Genomic DNA, 13,740 nt, shown 5'->3' on the forward strand with positions numbered 1-13,740 from the left:
ATCAGACCAGCAGCACACAGAGCACTTGTTATGATCATCCAGTGCCAGCGAAATATGAAGTGATTTCAAATTTTGGAAGGAGGATAATGAAGGTCATGGGAGGGGCTGAGGGGGATATGTCCTGTTTTTAGACGAGAAGATTGTCTAGGGCCCCTTTGTCTCTCTGGGTGAAGGCTATTCCTGGTGTCTCTGTTCAAGTCAACAGAGAGGCTGTTGTTTCTGGATTTCTCAATGGAAATTTCAAAATATGCCTTTTATTGCGATTCTTTTTTTCTTCATCCCCACCTGAACCTTACATGCACTTGGCAAGAGCATTTCTATCACTAATGGTATACTGCCACCCTTTTTTGGTTCTGACCTTGAATACTAACTGTTCCTCTTCCAAGCTAAAGACAGTCAATAGAGCCTGTGTCTTACAAGTCCTAACATGGGTATTTTTCATTTTAGCTTTGAGGATTCTCTGTCCAACCCTCTAACTGAAAAATGTGGTGAGTGAATTTTGTGAAAATGTTGTGAAAACAAAAGGTATGTGAAAATGAAAGTCTGACTATTATAATTATGCTCTTTCTAGCCATTATTGCAAAATAATAAACACTCAGCACTTCTTACAGTGCCTTATGAAAATGAATTAGCAATAAGTATCAGGTAATCATTATAATTCCTCTGGTCTGTAACACAGAGAAACTGAAGAACTGTGAAATGGCACAAGTCTCCCTGCAAGTCAATGGTGGAACTCTGTGGGGAAGAGGCCTTTTCTGTGTCCAGAGTTTTTCTGGCTCTTGGCCACTGCCTCAGTACAAATAAAGAACAACAGTGTCTGGACTTCCCATCTTTGCTCATTCTTTTAAGTCTTGGTGCCTCCCATTACATGTGATTTTATCATTAATAACAAGAAAAATGGAAGTACTTCCTTGACAATTTCTGTTGGTAATGAGATTGTAATCTGAATGCTCACATCCTTTGAAGCACCCATTAAAGGTACAAATACATGGCTCACTAGCTTGGCATCGTTTGTTGCAGTAAGTACTATTTTTAATACTGACATGTGTACTTTGGCCAATAGGTTGGTTATTTTATCCTTTGTTTCTTCAGTCACTGCTTTTATACAAAACATGACCTGATGCAGGTACTTTATTAACATTTATTTACTTACGCTAATCTAAACCAAAAGCAAACCTCTCTCTTTTCATATTATGTATATTTTACAGCCAAAGACCTGCTATTTCCTGCTATCATCTCTACTTCTGAAGACTGATGCAAAGAAATTCTTTAGGTCTCTGTAATTTCCATGTCATCACTGGTTATTGCTTTTATATTATGATGATTAAAACCACCATTATGTCTCCTGGAAACTTTCCTTTTCTGAATTACTTAATTGGAGGTTTGATTTTTTTTTACCTATAGGTGTTACTTTTCTAGTATACCCATAGTTCTGCTTATCTGTATTTCTCCTGACATTTTCTGGGGTTTCTGTCAGTCCCACTTGGGCTTGAATCATATTGTCTTAAAAACAACATGAAACAAATTCCTGTTACTTGTCTTTTAAACGAACTGACTTGTTCTTTATTTTTATTTTCACTTTCTCTCTTCTCTTTTTGCTCTATGTAATGAAGTGCAGTGTGACTTCAAGAAGACTAATTTAATCAGTCTCAACTTTCCTTCAGGCTGCTTGTGGCTGGAGAAGGGCCCAAACTAAAACCATAAGGTCAACAACCCTTCCTTCCTCTACCTTCCCCATCTACAGAACAGAGCAGTGTTGAAACTCTGTGCCCAAATCCACATCCAGACTTTTCTAGTAGTCCCTAATTTCATAATGGACTTAAGTAAACTTGGCCTCGGACCAATTCTTTCTTCTAAGATGCTGGCTGTTGGCCTATCTTCATCTGGAATGACTTCCTACGTACCCGCCTTGTACCACTGTACAATTGTGCCTGGAGTTTGAATAGAAATTCTCTTCCCCTGTAACTTGTGACAGCAAAAATCAACATCGTTAAAGAATAAAACGGGAGGGAAAGTAAGAGGTGGAAGAAGATCCGGTGTCTGGTGCAGAAGACAATAGCTAAATACTCTGCCGAGAGTTTTGTCTGGAAACACTGCTAAGATTGGGGTACTTTTCTCTAATTCTGCCCTCACTTCTGTAGCCTTTGTGCACAGGAGAGACAAAAGAAGCCCTCCCTACATTACAGGTGAAATTACAGAGCAGTCAGAGAGATCCAGGATTGCAGGGTCTCAAGGAACTTGAAACTTTTCCTCAGGGAGAGTTTTCTTCCTCCTGGTTTGTCCTGGTTGAATTTTGCTAATGAAATCCTTCCTAGGGACATGTTCAGTGGCTCGCTCTACAAGCAGCTCTAGGCTTGTCTGCATGTACTCTAATTCAATGACTCCTCTGCCTGTTTAACATACGTAGCACCAATATTTTAACAAACATTTCCTGCTTATTTAAATGTTTGTTCTTTGATGCTGAAAGCCAACTCCACCACTGGCCCAGTGATCTGAACCCACTTCCTCTCCAGCAGCTACCATCCAGACAGGGGAACATTGCAACTAAAGCAAGAACGGTTATGAGAGCTTCCATGTGCAATCCAGGAAGCCAGAAAGGGCTTCTGTTTCCAGAGCACAAGCAAACAAGATGTACCAAGTTTAAGTTTGGCATACCTATATATAAATTTCAGGCAAAGTGTGAGGCTGGGATAAGGTCTGTCTGCTCTAGGGAAGTACCGTGACAAGGGTGTCAGTTACAAAGTTCATGTACCACCCATTTGGATGCAGAGATGATATATCAGAATATCCTACTTTTGAACAAATCAAGTTTTAGACCGATAGGGGATGATTTTTAAAAGGTATATGCAAGGAAGGGGAGGCTAAAGTGCAACAGGAATGTGCTGGCGATGCCTCACTGAAAGGGGAGCCCAGCCATCCCAAGAAACAGGGGCTGCTAATTCACTTGGGGAATAAAGACCCCAGAGAGCCTGGGAAAAACAAACAGGTCCTTCTGGGGAGTGAACTGTTTTTCAGGATTCCTTGGCAGGCAACCAGCCACTCTGCTTTGTAAGGTCTTGTTCTTCCTTGCAAGGAGGAAAAAAACAACTGAAGGGCTGCCGTTGTATTGAATAAGGTCATCATAATGCACTCAAAAAGACCAGTGCCACTGCTCCTCATTGTGAGAGCTATGGGGTGTAGCTGCACATTACAGGTGCTTGAATAAACAACATTACCACTTTCAGGAGAGGAGAAAATATATAAAAGACGAGCCTAATGACTTCAGCCCAGCCGACTTTTCCCCCACTCTTCGCAACCCCCCTTCCTGCATCCCAGACAGCCTCCAACCCAATACCACTGCCTGTCTCCAAGTGCGTGACAGTGGAAAAAGGCCTTTTCTCCCACAGGAACAGCCAGCGCAACACAGATAGGCTGTGGGGAGTTTTAACCCCTTCGTTGGCTGTCCACACGCTGTGCATGATCACAGGAATGCTGTGCCACATATATATCTGTTTCCTGAGCTATACGTATTTTTTCTTTTACTTACCTTCCCCATTCCAGCATGAGCATGTCCCAGCTTGACCACTACAGGAAAATTTGGAGTTGTATGCTGAAAGACATAAGAAGGAGCTCCTCGTTAGTTATTTCTTTCCAGCCATTGTATTTGAAATAGTTTACTTTATTATTTAGTGGCTTTTATCCCCTTCCTGGATGCTGATGGGAAGATAAAAAGGTCAAATAAAGATTGTCCAGGTGGTAGTGCAATAAGCAAATAGCTTTTCACTGGGACCCATATGATCAGAAATGGAGGCCTGGCAGAATTCCTCAGATCTCACCCACTTTTTCTGCCTGATAGCAGTAACCTCTAAAACCTTATTTTTTCCCATCACTTTTCCCACTGTGTACATATGGATGAGTGTACACTCATACACATGTAAAAAAAGCTGCACCTGCAAGCTTGAGTAAGTGAACACTTTCAGATGTTGCAAAAATCTGAATTGTGAGAAAGACAAGAGTTGTTTGGTTTTTTTTTTCCACACAGACAGCTTTGGCCTTTAAAGTGAGCGTGAGCAGCTCCCATTCCCCTCCCGACAGCAGTGGTGGGGGCAAGGAAGAAGGTAACAGGGGCCAACTCTTGGGTACATCTCACAAAGTCCATCTATTCATAAAGCCTCTTCCTCTCCTCTCTAACTTCAGGGGTCGGTATAGGGAATAAAAGAGAACAAAGAAGTGTTGGAATCAGCAATAAAAATAGAAAAAATTACATCATGTCTTCTTCCTGGCTTGTATGGTGTTTACATCGTGCAGGGTCCTGCCATCCAAGCCATGCATGTGCATCTTAGCCAACACGTGGGATTTTACTTGGATAACTGCAAGTATCCTCTCTGCCTTCTATTCCCCAGTTTCATGCTCATGCTAGGATTCACTTGAGTGATCAGCTGAGAGCTGAGTGGCAGGAACTGGTAGGAAGTGCACACACCAGCAGTAATGAGGATATATACACCACACCTCCCCTGCTACCAGTTAGTCCATTTCTACACCTCTGCTTGACATCCCTGCGACTGTCATCTTGTCCTGTGCTCCTGATTCTTATGATCTAAATGCTATCCCTTTAGTAGATAACCTATTATTTTTTATTGCATATTTCATTTTCTTTAATGGGAATTCTTTTAAAAGACCCTTTTGTCTTTACCTAAATGCCTGAAGTGATGAACTCTATTCATGAAGCAGTTAACCTGGAGATTTGGCAATGGGAGGGAGTTGAATTTTGACAGATAAATGGCTCTCCTGTTTATTTAAGTTTGAGAATAGATAAACAAATTGTTCTTGTGTTAATTACCAATTGTCTGTATGGACAGGCAGGCGTTACGCCCTAAAGATAGAATGGTGCTGCAGTCTCCATCTGTGGCAGCTTGCTATAAATAACAAAATTAGTAATGAACAGTGATATGTTTTGGTATTCGGCCGGTTATGTAAAGAAATGTCACAGGAGAGGGGAACAGTGAGTGCAACATGTTCTCAGACAACTTGTGTCTCTTGTGAGGACCTTCTTCAGACAGAAAGCTGAAGGATCCTTTTCGGACCACAGAAGGGCACACAGATGCGATAAATCAGTCCTGGCACAGGCAGGGACCAATACCCGCTGTTTCAGAAGAAGAGGCAAGGGACTGTGATAGGTGGCCATCCTGAAGACCCATAGTAAAGCATATGGCCAGGCATATGAGTTTGTGCTCTATTTCCTCTTTGCCTCTCTAATTCATTGTAAGAGCCTGAAACTTAATTTGCTGCTGGCATAAATGGATCAAATGGAGGACTGCACCTGAGGCTTACTGAAGACAGAGCTATGGATGGACCGTGCCAGGCCTTTAATGCTGGAAGATGAAAGGTAACCCGGTACTTAGGGCACCCACCTGCCCAGGCTCTGGGAGACCTGGCTCGCTTCCCAGCTCCGCCATCCGTGCCCCATGCACACGATTTGAGTGAAAGCTCAGTTGCAAGCCCCGGCCTCTGTTCCCTGTTTGTGAGCCGAGGCACCAGCTGCTCCTACCACACAGGAAAAGCAAGCTGCACGCTGAGAGACTGCCTGATACCCTGGCAAAGAGGCCAAAGAAGTGTGCAGGATAGATAATGCTATATGACCAGCTCAAAGCAGCCAGAGGCAGGAAGCGATGTCTCTGCTGCCCTGTTTGTGTACCCTACCTGTGGGTTTTGCTGAGGGAGCTTGGCTCGAGCATGAGGCCCGGGAGTGGGAAGCATCTGTTTTCCTGTGTAAATGCAAAGAAAGTTTGGGATCCAATAAACAACCCAAGTTTACTGCTGGCCTGGAAGACACCACCGGCAATGACAACGCTCTGCTCAAATCTCTCCCTTTCTCTCTGCTTCTTGGAAACATGAGCTCAGCTTTCTTGGTAAGGCTTGCCCTCATCCCATGGAGGGGTGACCAGCTGGTGACAGAGATCATTGGAGTCACAAGCCTCTTGGGTTGGCCATAGTGCCAGGGGCTGGGGGCAAAACACAGATCCAGACTCTGAATGTGCAGTTTGCCAGGAGCCTGCTTTGGCCACTGAAACCCCAACAAATTTCCACCTATGTGAACCTGCCTTATGAAGGAACCAATGAGACAGAGCAGCGCATACACTCAGCTGCATTTTATGATAGGTTTATCTAGTTACAACAGAGTGCCCTTAGTCTGTGCTGCAGTTAAGTGGAATCAAAAGCTCTCAATAGTCCACAGGACTAAAGCAACCAGAGCCCACAACCACCCAATAATGGAGACAGGAAGCCCTTGATGAAGTGGTGGAAGCAGGCTGAACTCCACTGCAGTCAAAAGAGATATTGCCAGCTTCCACCAGAGCCTTGCTGGGACCTGAGTTCCATTTCTGTTGCTAATAAGGTGGCCAGCCAGCATACTTGGCAAGCACCCAGGTGGATAAGGAAGCCGGAAGAAGGGAGAATGTATTATACACGCCACTATGAGGCAATTCACACACATATGTGGTGAGAAGCTCTGGGAGTGACCACAGCCACCACAAGAGCAGACCCGAGATGCGTATTTACACATACATCGTCATAGATTTCCTGGGAAAGAACATGCTTATAATCAAAGGATAGCACCAGAGTTTAATAAGAAAAGCATGTTTTTACTGAAATCATGTGAAGAAATAATGTCTGTGTCTTCTATGTGTTAGTTTATGTGTTGTAAGGGCTCTTTTTTTCTTGGAAAAATGGGGAAAACCACTTTGATGTTTTTAAAATGTGCATGAACTGTTGACAGGGCTGATATAGATGATGTCTGCGGGTTTTGGGATGGGACTGTAGCACCACAGCTAGCTCAGTGATCAGACGCAGGGTGTTAGTTCATATGCATAACTCAACCCTTTGAATTGAAATCCTATAAATGTATTCCCAGATGTTGTCACACAAAAGCCTTGAGATGGCAAGGTTTGCACATGTGTCTAGAACTTAGTGTAGGAAAATGCTTGTTTAGAGTAGAGCAGGAGTTTCAATCCTGAATCAGGAACTCCGGAAAGCCATCTTTGGTAGGAGCGAAGCGAGAGTCATGAAGTTATTTCCAATTTACAACACTGGTGACCCAAAGTATACTATTTTAGCTCCTCATTTTAAGGGCTCTCCTCTGTGTGTAATGTCACTGCAAAGATCACTTTGCAGTTAATCAGTATTTTGGCACTGGTGTGTAAAAGTGAGTGCCGGTATGCATACATTAGCCTCTATTTGAAAACACAGGGCTGTAAACTATGACACTTTCTCCTTTACCCTCTGCCCAACAAATAATGAGATTTTCAATACTTCTTATAAATATATGAATATTTTCTGTATTTACTGCTGATGGAGTAGTAGAACAGAGTTGGATATAAATTGATCTAAAGGGAGGAAATCAGATAAAACCTGATCCATCCCATAAATACTTTCTACTCTTTTGTTTCACTGAGGCCCTCAGGAAGGATGCTGATCTCAGGTCTGTGATTTTGTGTACTGTCCTGTAGTTCATAAACAATGCAGAATGTCTCTTTTGATTTCCTTCTGCCATGTTTAGTTTTGTGCATTAGATCATATTATCCATCTCATATGATGCACTTCCAATTTCCAGTATTCTTTCTTCTGCAAAGTCTTTCCAGTCAATGATAAAATGAATAGTCCAGGGTGTAATGACATCATGGATAATATTAGGAAGGATCTGGGGAGGCAGGATGTGGAGACATTATATCTTTGGTCTCTTTGCACCGGTATTGTATTACCATAGTGTTTAGTGTTTTCAATCAGACCAGAAGGCCCCATAGAACAAGGTACTGTAATTTTTGCTTTACCCTTCTCCCAGAAGTAATACTGTGATTTTTTCAAGCTTTTCTACTCTAAATCTGACCTTTCTGTTTATTTAGCTGCCTTTGCTTGTATGATGACAAAGTTTGTTCTGGGTGGGTACCTAATGGATTATGGGAGTGTTGTTCATGCACTTGAGAGTTGAATGTTGAAAGTAATGTGTGTGGCACTTCCCTGGTGTAATTAAGTTGGAGGAGCAGTGAATATATATGATTTCCTGTAAAACCAAGCAAGCTGATTCAAACCTACAGGAAAGTAATGATGTCATGACACGATGTCATTGTGTTTATGGAACTGTCTTACTGAAAATCTGAGCTGAAGATCAGCACTGGTTGCATGCCAGCCTTGCCAGGCATGTCCAAGTCAGGGCTGTATAGTGAAATACAGAGGAGAAGCAGTAGTGCTCCTATTGTTCACTTACTCTCTCACAAGTTGATGTAATCACCAACTGCATGCAGAATAGTTTGCTCAGTGGATTAATACTGTGGCCCCATGGAGGTTTGTGGTGGCCAAGGACTATGACAGACAAGTCCTTCCTCTCTGCTGTTTACCAGATCAGAAATAGTGTAAGAAACAACAAACAACGATGGGAGAATATATTGAACAATGAGAATTGCCAGCATTAACATCTGTGGTCTGTTAAAGACACGTGATATGGATTCCTTTAAAAGACACACGTGTGTATTCATTATTGTATTATAATTATAGCACAACGAAGAAAAAATAATTAACTGTGCAAAGAGGGCCTATGCTTCCAAGCCAGCTGAAGTAAATCCTAAGGAGGAGTGGGTATCCTCAAGGGTCTCCGGAGAAAGGAGGAGATAGGGGTTATGATGAAAAAAGTTATGAGATACTTGTGACAGGAGGAGGTCAATAACAGCTGGATCAAGACAGTGTTTGTTGTACAAGGTAGGGCCTGAAGCAGTATGGTGATTGACAGATGGGATGACAGCTGTAATACAACAGTGCTCCTTCTAGCAAAAGAGGAGACAGCATATCATTTTAGGATGGGTTAAATTTTACAGAGCTTTACTGAGCTGGGGTGAGGAAATCAGTGCTGTTGATGAGGTGCATGATTTAATTCATGGTAGTCTTAGTAGTCTGTAAGGGAGGCTTGTAAAATCAAATGGGAATAAACTAACACACTTGATGCAAAGCACTGTGAGGGCAGAGACCAAAGTTTTAGCTAGCAAGCAATCAAGTTTTGGAGGTGGCATAAGGAAGAGGCAAGAATAAGACTGCTGATTACAAAATTTTGGGGAGCAAAACCACTCAATAATTTGAAGAGGACCTCACTGCTCCAGGCCTGGATATTTCTGAGAGCAATGGGAGGACTAGGAGTGAGTGCAAAGCAAAGGGTTAGATTTAAGATGCTTTAGATGGATGGATTTTTCATTTAGCACTGGAGCTGAGGCCTCCAGCTTCACATAGGAACTAATATAGTAAGTAACTAGATGGAGATATAGCATAAATTAATTTGTGCTACTAACTGAAGTCAGCAGTGCCTTAGGGCGTGAAGATCCTTCAGGGTGGTAAAACAATTATCCTTTGATTCTATCACTGCTTTTATAAAGCACTACACACACACAAAAAAAAAAAAAAAAAGAAAACCTAACAGCAACATGACTTAATCCCCACATCCTAGAGTAAACAAACCACAAACCAATGTTTCAGGGCTCCAAACACTTGCACTGTGGTTAGAACTTGTCACGGAAGAAAGTGGAAAGGGTTAAGTATGAAACAAAACTTTTTATCATTAATTCCACCTCTAATGTTACTTCTCCTTTATTTCAGACAGGATGCTTTGGGGTTCCCAGTCGTCCTCCTCAGCATTTGGAATGTCAGAGTGTGAGAATTTGATATTATTCTCATTCCCTTGGAGCTTCAGGTGTGAGAATTACATGAACATATCCAGACAAGCAGATGCTCAGCAAAAAAATAATATAGTATGTGTGTGTATGCGCGTGTGCGTGCTTGTATTCACACACTTATCTACCAGTCCTGGCCAATAAGTCCCCATTACCACATCTTAAAATACAGGCTACATTTTAAAGATTGTTATGAGTACATAGAAAAGTTAAATTTCTTAATGCGTGGTGTTTGCTTAGCCAGTATTTTGCAGTGTTGCCTTTAGGGAAGCCTCTTGTCTTTGCGTGCTAGGAGAGTGAATACATTCCCCCAACTCCTGATGTTGAACAACTGTTTAAATATTTTTTGCAGGATGCAGTGGAAAATAAGAAGAAACTCCTCGGTTTCCTCTCCCCCCTGACCTGAATTGGGTATCTTTTGCTGTGCTTTTCTCTAGTAAGAAAATTCTGTTCCTCATGTAAACACATTGCGGAGGGAGAGATGTTGAACACCAGTTGTTGACAGGGTGGTGAACTCTCTAGGAACTTTCTTTTGATGGGTTACCTTTGGATAAACTGTAGCACCTAAGTTGTGGTAGAAGATAAAGGAAGGAGACAGAGGGGAAAAAATGCTCTCTGAAGTTATGCTGGTGTCTTCAAAGCCATTTATCTTCCAAGAACTCCTAAGGTTCACAAGACACTGGCCAACAGAGCTCTCTCTTCACTTGGAAGACTTGACCCCTTTTTTGGGCAAACTCTGAATTATCATTGATTTCAAAATGAGCAGCATGGAGTTTCTTTGGACAGAACAAAACTTCCCTGAATTTCACAGTGGAAAACAACCTTCAGCAACAGGCACTGCAGGAGTAATTATGTCTCACTGAAGCCAATCATTTGACTGTCAGTGCCGGTCTCTAACCACACCAGGCCATCAGCTTCAGGTGCTTTTCTGTCTCCAAAGGGTAAAGTGAACATGGTTCTCATTCCAGCTTTTACACAAAGTGAAGCCACGCGCCCTGATGGTAAAGCCCAAGAGAATCGCACACGACTCCAAGGGCTTGGTTGTGATTTCACAACCTTCTGTAGCACGTTTGAGAGTGATGCCTTTATGCCAGCGTGAAATGAGAAGTGGGCCCTGGGCTTATTAGTACATTCAGTGAGAAATACTCTGCCTGACACAGAAATGGCTCTGATGTTTTATTGTAAGTCTCATGCTGTTGTAACTGTGCCAATGACCCTGTGAGGCCTTGGCTGACATTGCTGTGTCAGATGCTGGCAGGAAGAGGGCCACAAGCAGTGAGCCATAGATGCTGCCTGGTACAGGGAACGGGATACCATGGTCCACTGGAACACTTGAAATATCCTCTAGGGTCCTGAAGGCTGTTGGGCAATGGATCACCAACTCCTTCCTTCTTGCCATTCTTCAGCACTCAGAGCTATAGAAATCACAGCACGGAGAACCAGGCAGTCACAGTTGGACTTTTTTTTTTAAAAATCCCTGTTTTACTTTTTATATTTTTTAAAAAGTGCAGCTAGTAATCTTGATTAATGCTCCAGAGCACAAGCGATTTTGAACATAAAGAAGAAACATGGAAAGTGCCACCCTGCCACTGGCATCTCAAGCTACATCTATATGACTAAATAAATGACATAGCAAGGACAATGGCACTGAGTTGCCTGTGCTAGTAAATTGTTAGACTGATCTCTGGCATTTTCTGGCTCAAGCCAAACAGCGTTGCCTCCAAACAATTTCCAAGTACAACATGGAAACCAGCATAAATCTGCTGCCATACCCCATAGGACACTTTGGAGGCTCAGAGAGTTTGATAGCATCGCTGGGGTTGGACCATGCCAGAGTTACCGGAGAATGGACCTGGCACTGTGTGGTTTGCTACTGTTAATGTAGCCCTACTCTGTCTCACAGGGTTGAGCAGGAGAGTAGTTTTTATCTCACATTATGCCCTATCTTTGTATGCTTTCACATCAGTATTTTATTTCAGTTGAACAGACAAACGGTCTATCACATGCAGCCATATGTCATACCATTCCCATATGATAATTTCCACTGACTACCTTTTTTAGGCCAAATTCATAGTGGGTGCATTTTTCACCTACAGCTACAGATATTTACTCCACATTTCTTTTGTCCACTGACCTGGAAAGTCAGGTATTACCTCACATGAGAAATGTTTATGCTACGGGCCCAGTTTGTCCTATTTTACAGCCAGATCTTAGTTTAAGCATTTTAAGCCCTTAGGCTCATGCAGGAATTCAAATACTTCACTAATGTGGCCTGGCAGTGAGATACACATCCTCTACTTTTTGTGGTCACTCCAGCTCTCTGGGACATAAATGTGGGGAATAAGTGTTTCAAAAGCCCTATTTCATGGGCCTACCTCCTTCATGGGCAGCTTCATGGGCTGAACAGTGGCAGCAGCCCTTCTGAACCCTGAAGTTGTTGTGGCATCTTTCGTAGGAACCTACAGCAGGTGGGGGCTACATATGAGCCTTGTTCTTCCTATATCCTTGTTCTTGTGCTTCACAGTCTCAAGTTTCTTTCTCTGGATAAAAATCTTGTATGTTTTTCCAGACTAATTTTTGCCTTATGTCAGAGACACTGAGGACATGAAAGGCAGCCATTGTATCCTATGATTGAGTTAGTTTTATGTCTCTTGAGATTTCTTAGGAACTTTCAAATTACATGGTTTTGTTAGGAGCCAAATACTGTAGGAAGGGCTCTATTTCACCATCTCTCTAAATTCAGCCATTGCTTGGGGAAGAAAATAAGATTCCAAACTGCAAACTTCATATTTTCAAAGCTGAAAGTTTCATGTTCCAATGATTCCAATGAGCACTAATAAACTTTTTTCTTTTTTTTTAATCTAGAAAGGAAACGAAAAGATTCCAAACTGTAAAAGGAAAGTTTTTCTGACATGCATTTTATTTCTGCATGTTTCATTTAAGAGGCTTTTTGAGATTTTGACTTTGTGTTAGGGAAAAAAATCTGAAATCTTGAAACCTCCCAAGAGCTGAGAAAACGTTTTCCTACCTAGGCTTTAAGGGCATGAGCCCACAATGGCACCACAAGGGTATTTGTCTCCCCCTTGTGGCTTATTCCATGTGATAAGATGTGATCCTGCTCCACCTGTTTGCTAAAGCCATTAGAGTTTTCAACGAAGTGGAAGAAACATATTCTGTGTATGTCCTGTGCAACCATCCTATACACAAACTTTGTCTGTGACCTCAGTGTCAAGGGACAACGGAGTTTGCCATTAAGAGTCAAAAATGGTAGGGGAGTGGAGCAGGCTCCACACAGGACATAGGTAGAGTTATTTTCAGCTGGGCCTAGCTTCTGTTTACATCTTTCCCAGCTGTAACAAGAAAGGAGCTACTGAAGTGAATGCATTCATAGGAAGACAGAAGAAACCACTGTGTGGATCAGCCTTTTTCATCTCCCAACCACCACCTCAGTCAGCGGCATTTTTCCCCTGCTGAGCACACACATTGATGTACCACAGGCTGCAGCGGCCAGGAATGGCAAGCAGCAGGAAGCAGAGAAATTCCTTTTGGAGTAACACATAGACTCTCTTCTTCAGCTTGGGCAAGCCTGGAGCAGCAAAGGATGCTGTGGTCTCTGTGAGCCCACTCCTTCTGTTTTGTCTAGAGAGAAAGGGTTCGCCGTTTACTGGAAAAAGAGGTGGAGACCTGGGCTGATTTCATCTGTGAGGCAATATCTCTACTTCTCTGGGATAAATGAGACAAATATGAGTGAGCTTATCCACGCCCAGTACAGGAAGGTATTTGTTTCTTTCCCAGGCACATTACTGAGGCTGTCATGGGATCCAGGTAGGATTTTGGAATGTGGACAGAAGCCAGCTTGGAAGTAAGTGGGCATGTGCCCGAAGGAAGGGCATTGGTCTCACCAGGGGAGCTGGAGGCACTGTGGCTGGAGGCAACGCCAGGCACAGGGGGTGAGGCAGAAGGAGCAGAGGCACCATTTGCCTGCACTGCCTGTTGTCACTGAATGCACTGCCCTTCCATCACTGCACGAGCATTGTGCTCACTCACAGTCAAT

The 13,740-nt window shown here is 42.8% G+C and overlaps 1 protein-coding gene across 2 annotated transcripts in view; it reads right to left on the reverse strand.

Annotated features, from left to right (window-relative positions):
• The window catches only part of SYN3 (synapsin III), a 177,427-nt gene that overhangs the window by 27,895 nt on the left and 135,792 nt on the right, over positions 1–13,740 (reverse strand). For both annotated transcript variants that reach the window (XM_074165355.1, XM_074165345.1), the window contains exon 6: positions 3,527–3,589. In XM_074165355.1, coding sequence (XP_074021456.1) covers positions 3,527–3,589 — 63 coding nt within the window. The remainder of the gene's footprint in view (positions 1–3,526; positions 3,590–13,740) is intronic.

This window comes from Numenius arquata, chromosome 2 (assembly GCF_964106895.1).
Source record: "Numenius arquata chromosome 2, bNumArq3.hap1.1, whole genome shotgun sequence".
NCBI lineage: Eukaryota > Metazoa > Chordata > Aves > Charadriiformes > Scolopacidae > Numenius > Numenius arquata.